The sequence below is a fragment of the Myodes glareolus genome, chromosome 4, assembly GCF_982192425.1.
Source record: "Myodes glareolus chromosome 4, mMyoGla1.1, whole genome shotgun sequence".
NCBI lineage: Eukaryota > Metazoa > Chordata > Mammalia > Rodentia > Cricetidae > Myodes > Myodes glareolus.
The window spans coordinates 116,904,718-116,924,308 of NC_142029.1; the positions used below are offsets into that span (position 1 = coordinate 116,904,718).

At 41.1% G+C, this 19,591-nt stretch overlaps 1 protein-coding gene and 2 long non-coding RNA genes across 6 annotated transcripts in view; 1 reads left to right on the top strand and 2 right to left on the bottom strand.

Annotated features, from left to right (window-relative positions):
* Positions 1-2,203, bottom strand: LOC148122440 (uncharacterized). The gene is made up of 2 exons (XR_015737761.1): positions 1,020-2,203; positions 1-950 (listed from the first exon to the last, which is right to left on the bottom strand). It is a non-coding gene; the product is annotated as an uncharacterized LOC148122440 (long non-coding RNA).
* Positions 1-10,296, bottom strand: part of LOC125399742 (uncharacterized) — a 71,984-nt gene extending 61,688 nt beyond the window's left edge. For both annotated transcript variants that reach the window (XR_015737763.1, XR_015737764.1), the window contains exon 1: positions 10,217-10,296. This is a non-coding gene — a long non-coding RNA (uncharacterized LOC125399742). The remainder of the gene's footprint in view (positions 1-10,216) is intronic.
* A 371-nt stretch (positions 10,297-10,667) lies between these two features.
* Cep126 (centrosomal protein 126) overlaps positions 10,668-19,591 on the top strand; it is a 42,757-nt gene continuing 33,833 nt past the window's right edge. For all 3 annotated transcript variants that reach the window (XM_048433320.3, XM_085689928.2, XM_085689929.2), the window contains exons 1-2: positions 10,668-10,795; positions 11,948-12,067. In XM_048433320.3, the coding sequence (XP_048289277.3) occupies positions 10,683-10,795; positions 11,948-12,067 (233 nt within the window). In that variant the 5' untranslated portion in view covers positions 10,668-10,682. The remainder of the gene's footprint in view (positions 10,796-11,947; positions 12,068-19,591) is intronic.

The window sequence follows — 19,591 nt, forward strand, 5'->3', positions numbered from 1 at the left end:
AGGTTATAAACTGATTGGTCCATTAGGTCAGGCTTCTTGTTAACTCTTATAACTTATATTAACCCATTATTCTCATCTATGTTAGCCATAATGGCTCAGTACCTTTTCCAGCGGGGGCAGCTTACATGTTGCTTCTTCAGTGATCTGCGCAGGAGTGACAAGGGAGGTTCTGCTTCCAGAATACTCCCAGTCTCTTTGCTCCACCCCTACTTCCTGTCTGGCTTTCCTGCCTATACTGCCTGCCTGGCCAATCAGCGTTTTATTAAAATATGATTGACAGAATACAGATAATTCTCCCACACCATTTCCCTCTTTTTTTTTTTTAAAACAAAGGCAAATACCCATAGTCCATTTGTTGGGAATGTGGGCGTAGTATTTCAGGCTACTTCCTGCTGGTTGGGGACGCTGACAGTCTTATGGGGACCTAAAGAAAACTTAGAGTTATAATCAAGTCATGACTGGAGTATCCTGTGAGTCTCAATCATCTCAGGCGGCAGTCTTGAATCTGTTCTGGATGTAGAATTCAGACATCTGGTCCATCTGTTCCTGTCGGAGATTTCTCAGGTGGCCTTCCTTGTTCATACTGGATTTTTCTTAACTCAGAATGAATCCACAACCTCTCATTTTCTGTGGAAACAAAAGCAAAATCTCTTCTCCAAAGTAACATACTTTTTGACTTCAGTTTTGAAACCAAGGTATTTTCAAAATACCTATCTTGGGTTAGTTCAGCAGTATTTCTAAACAAAAGTCTTTTAGCAGCTGTTGCTCCTTCCTCAGCATTCAAACAATTCAAAGAGAGAATAATAGCATACAGTATCAAGATTCTCTGTTTATTTTCCATCTTTATGCGGCTTTATTTTAACCTCTATTTCTTATATTTTTACTCTAACTTTTTGAGACTGGTTCTCTGTATATCTTTGTCCTGGAATAACTCTGTAGACCAGGCTGTCCTTGAACTCACAGAGATCCACTTGTCTCTGCCTCCCAAGTGCTGGGATTAAAGGCAAGTGCTGCCATACCTTAAACTCACAGAGATCTGTCTCTGCCTCCCAGGCATTGGGATTAAAGGCGTGTACTACCACACCTAGAGGTCACAGAGGTCAATCTACCTCTGCCTCCCTTGTGTTGGGATTAAAGGTGTGTACCACCACACCCAACTACTTTCTTTCTTCTTCTTTTACCCTAAGAACTTTAACCTTTAGCCTGCATATATTTTTAACACTTAGTAAACCATTTAGAGGTTTTCTTCGTCTTTGAACCTCTCTTTACTGTATCTCTCTCTCTTTTTTCTGACCACATGAGTCTAAAACCATGGCTTTGACGGTTAGACCCAGCCCGTTATTTAGCTTTCCAGCATCATGGCTGAGGTACCAGCCAGAGCTGTGTTCACTGCCACAACTCTGTCGTGTTTCAAGGTCCTTGCTAGCAAGCAAGCTGCATCATTCTGCTCACGGACCACACTCAGTCGGACTGCCTGCCTGCAAGAGTCAGAGTTTGTCCTGGCAGGACAGCCCAGAAAGCCGGCATTTTAAAACAGCACAGCTTTTTTCCTGCTACGACTGAAAACTGAAAAGCATGCGTTCAGCTTTTCACCAACAGCATTTAAGTGTTTCGTGGCAGGACCTCTTAATGAGCTGCAAGGTTTTGCAGCTAAGGCTGAGTCAGGAAGCATCTAAGAGCATTTGCTTGCCTCTAGCAAGCAGAGCAGACCCCAGAAATTGCTGCTACCAAGAAAACATGCTTTATTCTTTCCCAAGCTTTCTCAAGCTTTCTGTGGATTCAGTTAGCCACGTCTGGGCGCCATATGTAACATGAGGGCCAGCTTGTTGGGGTTTCTGTCCCGCCCAGTACCCCAACAAGCCAGCAAGTCCCAAGGAAAATCACACGGAGTCTATATCAGGTTATAAACTGATTGGTCCATTAGGTCAGGCTTCTTGTTAACTCTTATAACTTATATTAACCCATTATTCTCATCTATGTTAGCCATAATGGCTCAGTACCTTTTCCAGCGGGGGCAGCTTACATGTTGCTTCTTCAGTGATCTGCGCAGGAGTGACAAGGGAGGTTCTGCTTCCAGAATACTCCCAGTCTCTTTGCTCCACCCCTACTTCCTGTCTGGCTTTCCTGCCTATACTGCCTGCCTGGCCAATCAGCGTTTTATTAAAATATGATTGACAGAATACAGATAATTCTCCCACACCACAGGGGTGCACTCTGCATGCTACAGCATTGACCCTCCAGACAAGATGTGTCCATAGGTACAACAGCAACAAGACTGGTAGAGTTCACCAACTGCTTTGGATCTGAGACCTGCTCCACAGAAAATCCATGCTTAGTGCTGTAAACCTGGTTGAAAACCCAATGTCTGTGGAGGTCTCTGAGGCCGGGGGAATTCCTACTTTTGTTTTGCTAAGTGGGAATGTCAAAATGCCTTCAAAATATTTGTGTTTAGCCATAGACTGGTGTTGGTCACAGATGTTTCTCTTTGCAGTGCGCAGTCGTCGTTGGAGAGGCTCTAGAATACGTGACTGCTAAGTGCTCAGCTCTAAACAGAACATCCACAGCAACCTCCCAAGGCTCCGAGAACGTCCCAGAACGGGGAGCACAAACTATAACAAGAGTCAGAGGGTGGGGGAGTGCTGTGAAGTGCTGTCTCCTGGACAAAACATGGTCATTGCACTCACAGGTCCACAGCAGCCACGGTGACCCACACAGGATCAAGCCAGTCAGAACAGCATGGATAAGAGAGGGGACCATTAGACTCCACCGACAGCTAAGAAGTCAGCTACTGGCAATTAGTAATTTCTGGGGAAGAGGAGTCCTTTTTCTTCAGATATATAGCTGCAAGTAGGTTATCCATGCTCATGGAGACAGCAATAATTGAACTTGGGTTATTTTTTAAAGGATGTGAAAGTACATGTTGGGAGAGAGAACACCAAGAGAATGGGATTGTTAAATTGGGAGTTAATCTGACAGAAATATATACATATGTGAAACTGTCAAAGAATGAATTTAAAATACTTTTAAATTTAAAAAGATCATTTTCTAAACGATCCATATCTAATGTGAGTCTTAACTTTTTCCCCTTACAATGGCTTTTCATTCTAGAAACACACTTAATTTCAAAATTAAAAAACAGTAAAGTTCCCTTGGGCCTGGCTTCGCATTCAAGATATCATCTTCTACATCTTCCTTCAGGGCCAAAGCAGAACCATTGTTTGAAGGTGATGGTGCAGTGGCTGGTGCACAATAGATGCACAAATATTTACTTAATAAATATCTTAAACTAATTACCTCTTTTTGCCTTTACTTCCTCACTACCAACTGTGTAAACCCAAACACTCTTATCTATTATTTATTGAAATGACTTTCTGAGGGGTTCTGCAGCGAAGCAACAGAGGTGGCTGGAAGTGTGGGCTGCCTGGTTTGTATCCTGAGTTCATCACCCCTTACTTACCTTGGAGAAATTTCCCCAGTGTTACCATAGCTCAATTTCCCCTCTTGCAGAATTAGAATCATTGTGTGGATTAAATTAGGTAAAATATATCCATACTTAACATACCATGTTAGAAGCAGCAGGCAATCGAATATGACATGTGTCACTTTTGTATTATTTCTCATCATCTATATGCAGTTCCAACACTACTGACAATATGCGTAGCCTCGATAACAATATTAGTTGATGTATGTACTTTAATTTTGTTTCTAGTTAAATTATTATGAAGTTGAATGAAGAAGACATTATCTTCAGCATTCTAAATCAGATAGAATTTAAATACTTCATTCTTTCACAGCTTTCCCAGGAAAACTTAGGAAACTCTCACTTATGCAGGAAAATATTTCTGCAGAAAACGGGGAAAAAGAACATTTTCAGACAAGATCAAAGCAAGAGTACAGAAGCTTGCCCGTCCCAGGCTGCCACAGCCTTGCAAGTTTGGAGCAGCTGTTTGATTAAAGGAGCAGGAGTCGTTGGTAAGGCTGACTCATACTTGGAGAATTCCTCTATTAAATATACCATATCCTACTGTAAGAGTGTATTTTTGGTAGTGAATAGCTACATTTCAGCTCACACCAACAGCTGAGTAGATATCCAACAGATTAAACCCTGACCCATGTAGCAATGCCTAGCTAGGGTTAGGGAGATGGCTCAGCAATCAAAAGCACGCTTGTTGTTGTTGTTTTGGTTTTTCAAGACAGGGTTTTTTTGTGTTAACAGTCGTGGCTATCCTGGAACTCACTTTGTAGACCAGGCAGGCGTCAAACTCACAGAGATCTGCCTGTCTCTGTCTCCTGAGTGCTGGAATTAAAGGTGTGCACCACCACCACCACTTGGCTTAAAAAGCACGTGTTCTTACAGAGGCCCTAATTTTAGTTCCCAGAACCTATGTGGTAGCTCACAACCATCCATAGCTTCAATGTAGGTGACCCAATGCTCTCTTCTGGTCTCCACAAGATCTACCTTCAATTCTAGGTGACCCAATGCTATCTTCTGGTCTCCGTAGGAACTACCACACACATGGTGTGTACATGCAAGCACAACATTTCTACACATAAAATATTTAGCTTCTAAACTTGTTTTTAAAATGCCTAGTTGCACCCAGACAGACTTCTCTATTTTGCTTCTGTGTGGAGCGTATGAAAGTCTGTGACTACATTGCTAGCTGGAGCTCTCTGAATTCTGCAGTTTGCCTGATTCGATAATTACTCTTTCCTCAAGAAACCCGATTAAACTTAATTTGTCTCAAATTTTCCTACTAATTGGTCCAGTATTCCATTGAGATCATTTCTATAACAATAAAACAGCTTTTAGTCTCTTCTGTAAGTAGAACACTATTATGAGATAATGTTAATGAAGTTGAAGCCTCTTATGCCTCTCTCTCTCTCTCTCTCTCTCTCTCGCTCTTTTTTTTCTTTTTCTTTTTTCTTTTCTTTTTTTTTTTTTGATTTTTTGAGACAGGGTTCCTCTGTGTAGCTTTGGAGTCTGTCCTGGAACTCACTCTGTAGAGCAGTCTGGCCTCAAACTCACAGAGCTCCTCCTGCCTCTGCCTCCCAAGTGCTGGAATTAAAGGCGTGCGCCACCACCACTCAGCTTCTTATTCTTTTCTTTAATTGCTTATTATTTCCCTCCACAGAAGCTGGGACTGCTCACACAGGATCCAGCAGCTCAGCACTCCAGCATGGATGGTGCTGTCAAGGCCTCGCCACTCCTACTGTTCTTCCCCGTTTAAGTAAACCACAATGCTCATTATTCTGAATTGGAAGGTTCTATTTTAATTCTGTCAGATCAGGGTCAGTGTGTACCCATGTAAGCCCTTACATGATTAGGGAGGCCAAAAGACAACTTTCAGAACTTGGTTCTCACCTACCCAAAGTGCATTCCATTCAGGTCAACAGATGTAGCAGCATCTTTACCTGTTAAACCATCACCCATGTCCTGAAAGTCAATAATGACGTTTTCCTCACACTTGCTATAGCCATCTATCAACACAGCTTACTGACTAAAGGTTCAAATTTTAATCACTTGTCATTTCTATCACTGCAGTCATAATGCAGTCTCTCGTCAACTTCCCCAACACCCTGTGACAACCTTCAGGCTACTCTTCCTTGTTTCTAGTCCTAGCCTCACATTACAGTTTCTTCACAGTAACTACAATGGCATTTCACTTGTATTTTAACAAATAAAGCTTGCCTGAAGACCAGAAAAGTAAAACAGCCACACTGGTCAGCTTTTAATCCCAGTAGCCACACTAGCTTGCCAGAGAAACCAGGCGGTAGTGGTGCATGCCTTTAATCCCAGAACTGGAGAGGATTATAAAACAGGAGACAGCTCTCAGTCTCAGTCTCATTCTGAGGTTTCCTGGAGGCAGGATCACTATTTTTCAGACTGAGGTGGAGGTAAGCGCCAGTGGCTGGATGCTTTGCTTTTCTGGTCTCCAAGTTGAACCCCAATATCTGTCTCTGAGTCTTTATTAATCGTGCAACACTCCAGTGATCCTTTCTAAACGTTAGAACGTGATGTTAACTCCCAAATGCCCTTCTATCAACTAAAGGTTGGCTTCACATTAGGACCTTATAAGACCCTACCAGAAACAGACTATGTATTCTTTATATTCATCATGCAGACAACTGAGTCAGGCTCCCCTTCCTGTATTCTGACCTAGTTTCCCTTCCTTAGAGAACATTCTTGAGCACTCTATCTACAACAGTCTCCCTGCTCGCTCTCTCTCTCTCTCTCTCTCTCTCTCTCTCTTCCCACCCAAGTACATTTTTCTAAAGTAGTTTTTTGAAACCTAATATATTATACTGGCAAGAAAATTTAATATAAACTTTAAAACCATAACATTTTGAAGTTTTTTTAATTTTTACTTTTTTAATGATGTGGATGTCTGTGCAAGTGCCTGCAGAGGTCCAACACTTCAGCTCTCCCTTGAACTGGACGACAGGCAGATACAAACCACCAGGTGTGCATGCTGGGAATCAAACTCTGGTTGTCTACAAGAGTAGTATGAAGTTTATTCATCACTAAATTCCCAGTAACTAGAAAGTACTTGCATATAGTAGATGTGCTGTGAGAGACAGATATGTAGGTAGAGAGAGAAAAAAAAATCCTTAATAAATGAGTTGTATTGTTAGAAAATAAAAATGAATTAAGCATTATATTTAACTAAGATGTCTTTATAAAAAATATTGGTGCTTTAGTTTTATTCTTTATGTAGTGTGTGTATGTGTGTGTGTGTGTGCGCGCATGTGCGCATACGTGCTCGCACATGCATGCACACACCCGCAGGTGGACACAGATGTTTGTGGAAGTCAGATTTGATGTCGGCTATCTTTCAGTACTCTCCACCTTAGTTTATGAGACAAGGGTCCATGATTGAACCTGAAGCTTCCAGTTCAGCTAGACTGGCTGGTGAGCAAGGATCTGCCTGTCTCCACTTCTTCCCCAGTGCCAGGACTACAGCACACCACCCCGGCCTCTTCTGTGGATCTGAGGATCTGAACACAGCCCCTTGTGCTTACAAGCATTGTACTGTCCTAGACCTCACAAAAGATAAACTTCATAAAAATCTTCAAATTATCTATTATCCAAGTATTTCACCTTTAATTTTATTGCCTCTCAACTTTCTGTTTTCTAGAGTCTAGGATTGAATCCCTTAAATAGGCTGTAGGAAAACTGGCTTAATATTTTGAAGTTTTAAGAAAAGAATTAGAAATCAACAAACCTGTAGCTTTTAAAATGGATAACAACCTTAAGTTAAATCACCCTTTAATTTTTTATTACCTTTACAAAGCAACACTTAGACAAAGAGTAACTACTGAGCAGGCATTTGTAGACATTGAGAAAACAAACCATGCCTTTCTTCTTTGTGGTTTTTAGACAGGTGAAGTAGCACATGCTAGCGTCAAAGTCACTCTGCAGCAAAGGATAATCTTCCTGGCCCCATCTCTGAAGGGCAGGGATTACGAGGCTGACACCGTGCTGATGTGAAATCATGCTTCTTAATGTTAATCGATATACCATATAAAACAATAATAATGTGGCTACCATTTCCCACTTACTAAATAATACAGTCTAAACGAAATTTTCAGGAAAGCTAAAATGCAAATATTGTAAATAGCAACCATAAATTTCTCACTTTCCTTTGCCTTTTACAGTGCCCTACTTTGCTAGTCTTGGAGAGACAGAGGTCTAATGACAGCATTGGAGACAGAACCAGGGCCAACGTTTATGGTTAGAGCATTCAAACGTGGCCAGCGCACCCAACTGTCCCAGCATACATAGTTTCCCTTTCTTGTTAGGGTTATATGTTTTGTTTTGTCATCTTGCCATGACATTGAATGAAACTTAAGCCCTTTGCAGTTAAAATCAAATGTAGACTTGCGACACGTCAAAAAGCTCAGTCCCCTGAACACAATCCAATTGAATCAGAATATCTCTGTTTGAAAGGGGGAAAAAAAGGCTGTTTTAAAATAGTTTCAGTTGAAAAAGTTTGTTTTTTGAATTGTTAGGAATTTAGAAAGGCGAAGATATTTTAATGCTCCAGAGTGATCTCTGAACATTCTGCTTAGCAATCTGGGAGTATTTATACATATAAAATGTAAATAAAAAATTTAAAACTAACTAATATCCAGTCAAAATTGATGTTTCTACATTGGGCTCCAACAAAAAGGCCCAGCCTTGTTCCAAATTTTCACTTACATAGATATTAACCTAGTGACTCAAAACTCTGTTTAATTTCCCTTACAAAAGTCATTTCAGTACGATGATCCCTTCTGGAACATCTTCCCAGGAGATTATTAAGCTAAATCTGGACTTCTTTTTAGGCTACTTTTGCTGTGATGGTCCATTTGCAGACTCTGGCAGCGAGCGAGGACCAGAAGGATTCGCTGAAGTTAAGTCATTCTAAGTAGGGCAGTGGAGAGAGGGTGGCAGAAGTCTCAGGAGGAAAGTAAGTAGGGGAAGAAATTTTCCACTTAGCAAGCTTTTTTTTTTTCTTTTTTCTTTTTTCTTAAAGAGATAGTGTGTCCCGCGCTTATCTGCGAAACCCACTCTCCGATACAGGGCGTGCTTCCCATACCGGACCGCGAGTCTGGATCCTGACAGACAGATGGGAGGAGATTTAGGGCGCCGGTGAGGACCTTCCTTAGCAGGTGAAATTATCATAGCAATGACAGAAACAAGGCTTTGAACTAATTCCCTCGGGCTGGCAGAATGAGTAGGGGAAGCTAAGCTGGTTAGAGTAAACAATTCTTGCATCCTGTGCTTCAGCCTCGAGGAACAGGCCCTACAATAGTGATTTTCAAGAGAGTGATAACCAGGGAAGATTTATGATCTAAAACCACAGAATTCCATATCTAACAAATTATGCCCCAAATACTTATTTCTAAACTGCCAAGTAATATTTGTCCATATCTAGGGATTTTTCCATTTGCTGTCTTTCATCTGTTAGTATTCTCCAGGGAAAATACTAGCTAAAGGGAGGACTGAATCAAGCTCTAAAGCATAGTTCAGCTGTACTCACTCACAACTGTGAGCCCCAGAAATAAAGGGGCTGCCATCCGCTCAACTCTGTTGTGGGAAATCTGTACACGGGGTGAAGATACATTGCTGTGGCTGGCTCGACAAAGAGCTGAAGGGCCAACTGTGCCACGAATAATAAAAATCCAGAGACAGATATTGGGGTTCAAGCTGAAGGTCAAAAAAGCAAAGCAGCCAGCCACTGGCTCTTACTTCTACCTCAGACAGAAATGGGCGAGATCCTGTCTTCATGAATCCTGAAGACGGCACACACCACCGAGGTCCTGTCTATTCCCCTTATATTCCTCTTTCCACCTCCCTAGTGCTGGGATGAAAGGCATGTCATCCCAAGTGCTGGGAGCACCTTTGTGTGAGCTGTTTCTCTTTTAGACAGATTCAATCTCATGTAGCCCAGGATTGGCTCTGAACTCACAGAGATCTGTCTGCCTCTGTCTCCTGCGTCCTGGAATTAAAGATGTGTGCCACCACTCCCTAGCCTGTATGACTGACTAATATGGCTGCTTTGTCCTCTGATCTTTAGGCAAACTTTATTAAAACACAAATAATACTATAGCCAATAGCTAGGCAGGAGATATAGATGGACTTCTGGGCAGACTGAGGAAGTAGGAGGAGATTATCTAGGTCCTGGAAAGACACCAGGAGAAACAGGAGATGCAAGATGGAAGAGAGATAACACCACATGATAGAACATAGATTAATATAAATGGGTTAATTTAAGTTCTAAGAGCTAGTTAGGAACAAGCCTAAGCTATAGGCCAAGCTTTCATAAGTAATAAAAAGTCTCAATCTTATTATCTGCGGACTGGCAGTCCAATGAGAAAGTACTATTGCACAACTCAGCTTGCTTCAGTGTACCTCAGTTTACCTCTGCTTAGCTCAGATTGCTTCAGCTCATCTCAATTTAACCTCAGCTCCCCTCAGTTTACCTGAGATTACTCAGTTATCTCATTTTATCCTGGTTTATCTTCAGCTTGCCTCAGTTTGCCTCTGCTTAATGCGCTTTAATATCAACTTGCCTCAGTATGCTTCTGCATACTGAGGTTTAAAAAAAATAGGTTTAAAAAAAATCTCAACTTGCCTCAGTTTACCTGATCTCACCTCAGTAAACCTGTTTAGCTCCACTTGCCTCCGTTTATCACAGCTCCCCTCAGTTTACCTCAATTTACCGAGGCTTACCTTCTCTCACCTCAGTGTACTTCAGTGTACCTCAGCTTCTCTTACCTCGGTTTAACCCCGTTTGCCACAATTTACCTCAGACGACCCCAGCCCGCTTTGAGCGATCAGGGTTCCTATTGGCTGCTCGGGCCCCTCCCCCGCAGCCCCGCAGCCCCGCCCCCTGCCCGCAGCCCCGCCCCCTGCCCGCAGCCTCGCCCAGCGTTCCCCCTGGTTTCCGTCGCGAAGGACGCGGCGTCGGTTGGTTGTCAAGATGGCTGCGGCGGGGTCGCAGCCGCCACCTCTGCTGTCGCCCCGCGAGGTCGCCGCCCTCCCCGCTGTCGTCGCCACAGTCGCCGCGGCCGCGAAGCCAGGACCGCCGCGGCCGAGTCTGCGACGCCGGTGACGCGGGCGGGAGACGCGCGCGCGCGGGCCCGGAGCGCCGGGGAGGAGGTTCCGAGCGGCCATGCGGGCGGCGCTGGGGTGAAGGATGCTAGCGGGCAGGCCCGGAGCTCAGAGCGCAGGCGCGGGCCTGGGCGCCGGCCCCTCGGACTCGCTGGGCTCCCGGGACGGCAGCGGGCGGCCGCGACCCGGCGCCTACCTGTATCCTTCCCGCCGCATCCCGGCGGCGCCTGAGACTCCCGGGAGCACGCACGTAGGGGCATGGAAACTGGCAAGTCATTTTCAGTGCGGGTGTTCGCTTTAGCGGCCGCCACCCCACCCCACCCCGCCCCCAACATAAAGTTACACTTTTTTCTCCTACTTCGCGACCCCTTCCCCTGCCACCCTGGCTCCCCGCGTCCACAGTTGGACTTGGCTGTCATATTTTTGTGAATTTTAAATTGCATCGGCCCTGTATTGGATGGGCGAAGATTCGCCTTTTCGAATTACAGTGTAATACTCTTTACTTTCATAGACACTCCGCACTTAGTCGAGGCTCTTAGAGAAATGCACAGAGAGTAAAATCTTGTGTTATTCCCTTTTAGTAGTTGACACCCGCACCCGCACCCGCACCCGTCCCAGAGCTGCTGAACCCAAGCACGTTCTGATTATTCTGATTCCTTCTTTGCCCGTTTTGTTGTCGGACATAAGAAAGACAGAGCAGGGGACCCAAAATTTGACAGCCTGGATTATTTCTGATTTTTCCCTGAGAAATAGTCGAGCTCCCATTTGATGTTACTGTTGGTAACATAGTGGGAATGTCAGTAAGCTTTGCTTTTAAAGTATATAAAACATCTTAATTCTTCCGGAGAACGTTATGATCATTAGAATCGCATTCTCAAGGGATCTTTTGGCTGACGGTGATGGCATTGTATGGTCATCTCTGTTTTTCTCAGAGAATGGGGAGTCTTCACTTGGATTCCTACCACTACCACCATCCTCTCTCTATTTCCTTACCTCCTTAGAGCCCAACTTCTTCTGGAATTTTTTTTTCACTCTTTTACAATTTTAGTAGCAAATCATCAATTTTCGCTAAGGGTCTCCTCTTCTGCAGACCTTGCTTTAGGTCCTAAGGATGCAGGTCTCCTGGGGAAGACAGATATGTTAGGGCTCCATTAATGCCAAACACCCTCACAGCTGGTGTGTATATATGTATTATGTATATAACATTTGCTATCATATACCAACACTAATATGTACACATATTAGTTGTCCCACAAAAGCATTATCGTGTCATTACCATGAGACTCTAATTATATCAGACACTTACTCACTAAAGATACACTGTTGTTCTTAACTAAATGGCATCACTAGAGATATGAAAATCCATCTTGAGAAAAACTTAGAAGAAGAACGCCAGATACTACTACAGCAACAAAAAATATGTCGGAATCGAGCACGTAAATATTTCATGGAGTCAAACCGGAGAAGAAAGTAAGTAATTGTATTTTATTCAGAAGTGTGGAAATTCAAAGTTATTCTAAGTTAATTGTTTCTCTACTTTGGGGTGCTTCCTAGACTTGAGTCATGACTGTGGTTTATTTACAAATGATCAAGATGCTCATGATTTTGTAAGTTTTCTTCTTCTACCTGGAAGACCAAGTCTATTTTCTAGCTCCCGGTTGTGACTGTCATGGTTTTTTCTTGTTACAGAACAGTTATACTGACAGAGATGACTATGAAATGTACTATGGTCTTTTTGATGTTGTATCATATCATAGTTAACTAAAAGATCAACAAGTATTTAACTGCAATAGACTATAATTTGATTTAGATTTACCATTTATTTAATTTCAGTGTGGTACCCTCCTCATTCAATTACAAAAAGGGGAGAAAAAATAAATAATGATAGAAGGCCTTAAATTGCAATTTCTAGGTCATTACCAAAAAAGGTATCTGTGGAGAAAATTCAAAAGTATCCAACCACTTCTTAGCATTTTTAGGATTTTAAGTTACTAAATTTGTTTTGTTTTGCTTTGTTTCTTAAAGATAGGGTTTCTCTGTGTCACCCTGGCTGCTCTGAAACTCATTCTGTAGACCAGGCTGTTGTTGAACTCACAGTTTGATATCTTCCTACCTCTGTCTCCAGAGTACTGGGATTAAAGGCATGTGCCACCACCACCTGGTTTAAATTTTTAAAGATATTACTATTTTTATTTTAACTGTGTATGAGTATTTGCCTGAATGTATGTAAGTGCACACATGTATACCTGATACTCACTTAAAGACCAGAAGAAGCTGTCAGATTCCCTGAACCTGAAGTTACAGATGGTTGTGAACCACCATGTGGGTGCTGAGAACTGAACCCAAGTCCTCAGCAAGTGCTTAACCACTGAGCCATCTTTCGATTCAGAGTGGTTATCCAACATTTATTTTTTTTTTTTGTTAGAGCCGTCCCCATATTACTGTAATTCATGGTAGTAGAGACCCCTGGAGCACATTAGCCACGTCATTGGGCACATGCTGCGATCCCACGTGGACTACAAAATTGTTTACCTGGAAGTTCTTTCTGCCGTTGTATTTCTCTTGCACTTAATCCTTCCATTGTTCAGCGATGTTGAATTATTGAATGAATAACTCAATAATTTTTTGGTTTTGTTTGTAAGCTCTTGCTCTTCTGGTACTTTTTGGCTTCAGAGGATCGTATAAGGCACATGACCGCTGTCAGTGGAGATGACTACAGACTTTTGTTTTATGCTGTCTAGTCAAGTTGGAGTCAGAATTGTAAACTTTTAAGTATTTAGTATTTTCCCTTCAGACAGAAAAATCACGTGCCAGTTTTTTCATTATCTTTGGAAGTTATCTTTAACTGTTTAAAATGTCATAGACTAAGAATCTCTAAGATTTCATATTCTAGAAGGTAAAAAGTAAAAGACATATTCTTACAATCAGATTGTTAATAATGTAGCAATGAGAGATGACACTCAGTAAGTACTGTGGTTAAATCTCCTGTGAAGCAGAACAGAAGTACATCTCATAGACGATAGGACAGGAAGAGTCCCTGGAAGAATAGTTAGCCACTGTTAGCCAAGGGACATGTACCACGGATGTGTTGAGCTCAAGTGTTTGAGACTTTGTTGTTGTTGGTGGTGGTGGTGGTTGACTTTTTTAGTAGTAATTTTGCTTGTCATACTTCTACCACCGAGCTACAGCTACAGCCCTGCAGCAACAGCATTTAAATTTTCAAACTGCTTACCCACGGATGATTGTGAGCGTGGTGCTCTTGTGGATAGAAGCTGTAAACATTCGTGTATAGTTTTCATATGAACATAAGGTTTAAGTTTCTCTGGAATGAATGACTAGGAGTACATTACTGACTTATAAACATGATCTCTACCTGTTTAGTCCTTTCAGAAACATCTAGCCTTTTGCAGAATAGCCCACTGTACCCGCAGCAGTACAACATCCAGATTTCCTACGTAGCTCATGCTTTGCTTCTCTCAGTACTTCTACATTAGCCATTCTGCTGGGTGTATAGAAAGCTCCTACTGTGCTTTATGTTTACAGCTCCCTAATGACTAATGGGATAGAATATTCGTCATGTGCTTGTTTACCATCTGTCTGTCCTTTTCATGTCTTCTCTCTCACTCTTTTAACCTGGACTGTTTGCACACTGATTTATTCACTGTGGTTTTTCATACACACATGCAGCTCGCCGTGGTCACGTCCCTTCCACCCCTGTACTTCCCTGCCAGTCACATGTTTACTCTCCCCACTATACTCTGTCTTATACCCCACTCACTTGTATCCCAGTCCTTTATATTTACTCTGACACTTGAGGCCCTTTGTTTTGTTTTGTTTTGTTTTAACTTTCCACATACAAGAAAAAGAAAAGACATTACTTGGCATTCTGTGTCTCAGTATTTGTGTGCTATAGTATCCTCTACTTCCATCTGCTTTTTCTGCAAATGGCAGGGTCTTATTCTCCCTTCTGTGTGAGTGACACTTCTTTGTGTCTGTATATGTCCATTCATATGTTGACGAACACCTAAGTTGATGCCATAACTTGGTTTAGAAGAACAGTGCTACAATAAACACAATAACGCAGATGGTTTGTGCTAACTTCATTTCTTCTGGATATTTTGCAAGGTGTGGAATAGCTGAATCAGAGGATATTTCTGTGTCTAGTTATTTGAAAGACATCCACACTGTTTTCATGGTGATTTGTTAACTGACATTCCCATTTTAAAAAATGTTTTAAAGCTGTCCCCACATTAATTATTCTACAAGACTGATGGATTTTTATTATAATTTCAGTGAATGTAGAGAGTTAGACGACTGCAGGTCCAGAATGAAATTACCCTAGACCATCTTAGTTCTCTAAAGAACAACTTATTGCCCTCCTCTATGTTTGACCTAATATTCTGTGACTATTTGGTAAGTCCTGTCAAAATATATAGGCAGACCTTTAGCTTCTACCAACTCAAAAACTAAGAAGTCATTAGATAGAATCTAAGCATATATGCATCAATTTCCCTGCTTCGCTAAAACCTAACCACCTGATGTTTCTACCAGTATGTTTTAAAAATATCTTGATTTATTACTTTATTTTTTTTTCTGGAAACTTCATGAAACTGCTACCATATATGGAACATTATATTTGGAGTAATTCAAATCTACATTGCCAGGCAATGGGTCACTTATATTTGGCTCCAGCATTAATTATCTCTTAGTCCCTTTGAGGTAAGAGTTGTATTTTTTTGTGTGTCAATAAACTATACTTATTTTGATTCCTGCAAGCAACATAAAAGAATCTCATTTCTCTACGTCATTGACAGTAGTTATTATAATTTATTTTTCTAATGGGACAAGATGGTGCCTAATTACTAACCTGCATTTCCTTATTATCCTAAACAGCTGGTAATAATAACTTGCAAAGACTAGAAATTTGCATTACATTGTTAAATAAACTGTATAGGTACAATACCTTGAACAAGATTAGAAATGTATATACACTTTGTTCTAACCAAATTAATCTCAAATTTGAATCAGTATGCAAAATTTGTATACAATATACAAAAATCAAGTCCAATGTAAAACATTTAAAACTAGTAGTTGCTTTTGAAAAGTAGATTCCATAATCTACCCTTTTTATCGTACCCTATCTATGTCCTTCTTTTTTTCCTTTCAAAATACATTCAGTAATCTTCCATTTCATCTATCATATCTGTGTCCCCTTTTTTTCTTTTCAAAACAAGAACCTTGAATCTCATTTCCTTTGTTTAGATTTTTTTTCCTGACCATTATCCATAGCAACTCATAACCAACAATCTAAACAAAGACAGACATCCATAATCCAATTTTTGGGAATGTGGGCATAGTTTTCTAGGCTACTTCTTGCTGGTTGGGGATGCTGATAATCTTATGGGGACCCAAAGAAAATTTAGGATTATGGAGTATTCTGTGAGACTGTATCTTCTCAGGCAGCAGTCTTGAAGCTGTTCTGACTGTGGAACTCAGAGGAAACTGCAGCAGAGGTGCTCTGAGACATTGGATCATTTGGGCCCTCTGCTCCTATAGGAGATTTTTCAAGGGGTCTGGCTTGATTAAACCTCATTTTTCTTAACCCAGAATGAATCCACAGCCCCTCATTTTCTGTATTAACAAAAGCAAAACCTCTTCTTTAAAGCAACATATCTTTTTACTTAAATTTTGAAGTCAAGGCATTTTCAAAATATATAGGTTGGTTTCATCCAGCAGCATTTATAATTGAATGTCTTTTTGCAGCTGTTGCTCCTTCCTCAACAGTCAAACAATTCAAAGACAACACAATAACATACAGTATCCAGATTCTTTGTGAATTTTCTGTCTTTATGTAACTCTTTTTTTTAACTCTGTTTCTTTTTATTTTTAATTTTTGTTTCTCTCTCTCTCTCTCTCTCTCTCTCTCTCTCTCTCTCTCTCTCTCTCTTTCTTTTTGAGACAGAGTTTCTCTGTGCGTCTTTGGCTGTCCTGGAACTAGCTCTTGTAGACCAGGTCGGCCTCCAACTCAAAAGAGATCCACCTACCTCTGCCTGCTGAGTGCTGGGGTTAAAGGTGTGCACCACTTTAACTGCCCAGCTGATATCACAGTCTTTGAAGTACTGGCCAGATGGTGGTAGCACATGCCTTTACTCCCAGCACTTGGGAGGCAGAGATGGGCAGAGCTTTGTGAGTTCGAGACCAGCCTGGTCTACAGAGCTAGTTCCAGGACAGCCAGAGTTGTTACTCCGAGAAACTGTCTCAAACAAAGAGAGAGGAAAGGGGGGGGGCAGTACTTTGTATTATATACATTGTTAATTCTGTCTGTTAATCAGAATGTGGGTGTTCTGTATTTGGGTGTTTTCTTCTCCAGTTTGTTTGTTTTTCTTTCCAATCAAGTGAAAAGTAACCCATTGAAAAATTGGGAATTTCAGTATAGATTTTGGAAATTGTAATTAATTTTGACCTTTACGAGGACAGGGCTAATAATATAAAGCATGTGCCTCTTTGTCATGTAGAAAACTCCTGGTGTTTTCTTGATTTTGTCTCTTGCAGACCGTTAGCACCATCATTTGTTATATCTTATTCTTGAAAAAGATTTCTTCCAATTGCATTTTTAATTTGAAAGGGTACTCTGTGCCTAGTTTTTAATTTCTAATACCTCAAAATGTGGTTGAGTTTTAAAGTTAAGTGTCATGTTTGAAGGCTGTAACTACCTACATCTGAAATAGAGTTTTGTCCAGAAGAAAGGAAGGCACCACAAAAGGCAGCCTTTCCGATCCCACCACCACCTCCTGGGGCTCAGGTGCTCTCAATGCTACTGCTTATTATGTTGCTACAGAAACTGTCGCCATGGCACATTATTTGTTCCTCAGAACCCTTCCAGCAAATGATACTACACAATTGTAGACTCCTGGGAAAGCAAAACAAACTGTTTGGCATATGGTTGTCATTTAATGAGGTCGCTCACCTTGAGCCAAGGTGTTGTACGTATGTCATGAAGCAGAACTGCGCACATTGAGCAGACCCTTCAAAAGTTACCAAGGCCAACTGTGTCTTCTGTGAAAAATGCTAAGCTTAGAGACAATAGGAATGACAACATGGTTTTCTGAGTCTAAACTCTGTAGAGGTGCAGAAACTTTCCTTCCTCACTTCCATCACCTGCCTCTTCATTCCCACTGCTTCCCTGAGTGCCTGACACATCACCAAATAAAAGAAATCCTGCAACTCCTGACTGAGTAAGGAAAGAACTATAATGTAAATATTGCTATACTTAATTTTTCGGACTCTATGTTAGGGCATGTCACAGAGCTCAAGAGGAAAAACACAGGCTTGCTGGCCACATTCTGTCAGTGCTGTAATTTGACACAAGTTAGTACAGTTGTGGAAAGTGAAGTGTGAAATTCTTTTCTGGGCACATTTTAATATAGAGCACAGGACCACTATGGAGGAATATAAAGTAATGGAGATGATATTTTCTATTAAAATAACTTTATAATGCTAGCAAGGAGGATACCACCTCTTATCTTCAGAAGCTCTCATTCCTCAGTACTAAACTGGTTGTGTTTTCTCAGTTTAAATATTCAGGAGGAGGTCTGCCTTGTCTCTTTCTCTAGCTCTGAACATATGTTTGCCGTTACTTCTGCTAGAGTACTTTCTTTCTCCTTAATTTTCATAACTGTCCAGCTTAAATGTCATGTCTCCAGAGAGAAATGAAATGTGACTTTCTAAACACGGTTTGTTTTAATCCAAATACCGCATAGACTTAATGGGTGTGAGTTGTCATATTTAGATATACAAAGAAGTAAAGAACACAAGCCTGGTGGCACCTGCCTGTAATTCTGGCATTCATTAGACAAAGGCAGGTAGATCACTATGAGTTCTAAACCAGCCTGGTCACACAGCAAGTTCCAGACCAACCAGGGTACATAGTGAGAACCTGTCTTCAACAGCAAAAACAAATGAAATAAAAGTAGTATATAATTTATTTGTATTAAATATTTATTCCCCAATTCCAATAAGTAACAGATACATGGTAAAAAAAATCAGTTTGTACTTATTATATGAATCATTTACTGGTATATAACAATCCCCCACAAACTTGGTAACCTAAAGCAGTATATTCTGGTTGTCTGTGTTGACTGATGTAGCTGCTTGATTTTCCTTTGGAAGTCTCATGCTGTTGCACTCAGATTTCATCTATGATTCTCCTGAAGTTTTATCTGTGGTGATCTTGACATTGATTATGCTTCTTTAGTCACATGCTTTGTGCTTGCTTGATTCACCACTATTGCTGAAAGCAAACCAGACAGTTCTCTGCCTGTAGCTGTTTCTCCCTATAGCCAGCTAAGTTGGGCTGCGTCTCCACGAGATGATCTCAAGGTCATCAGTAATAATCTTTGCATCCTGGCATTTCCTAAAGTGAGCACTCTCAAACAGAAAGTTAAGTGTTGCAAACATCCAGTGTGGCCCGGGCAGTCACATAGCATCACTGTCATGTGTCATAGGAGAGTGACAGGACCAGACTCATTAAAGAGAAGCTACATAATCAGAGTGGAGAATGGATAGAACCTGTAAGCTTTGAGCCCTACTGACTAATAATCCGTAAATATAGACAAGCCTTCCTTTGGAGTTCTTTCATTTGCATTTTGTAGTTTTTGGTATATGTCATTTTTGCCTCTTTGGTTGAATTTTATCCCTAAAATATGTATGTATTTGTGGGGGGGGTGTACATGCATGCTTAAATGCACATTCATACTCGTGCATGCTATTGTAAATGAAAATGCAATATGTTTTTTCTGGATTTTTCATTATATAAGATGTACATAGAAATGCATTTTATTTGTGTGTTGGTTTTGTATATCTTCTGAATTTATGTATTAGTATCAGCTTTATGTAGAATTTTTAGAGTTTTATGTACATCAAATCATGTTACCTGCATGTGGATGCCTTGTATTTTTCTTATTTTCCTAAGCTCTCTGGCTAGTAATCCAATAC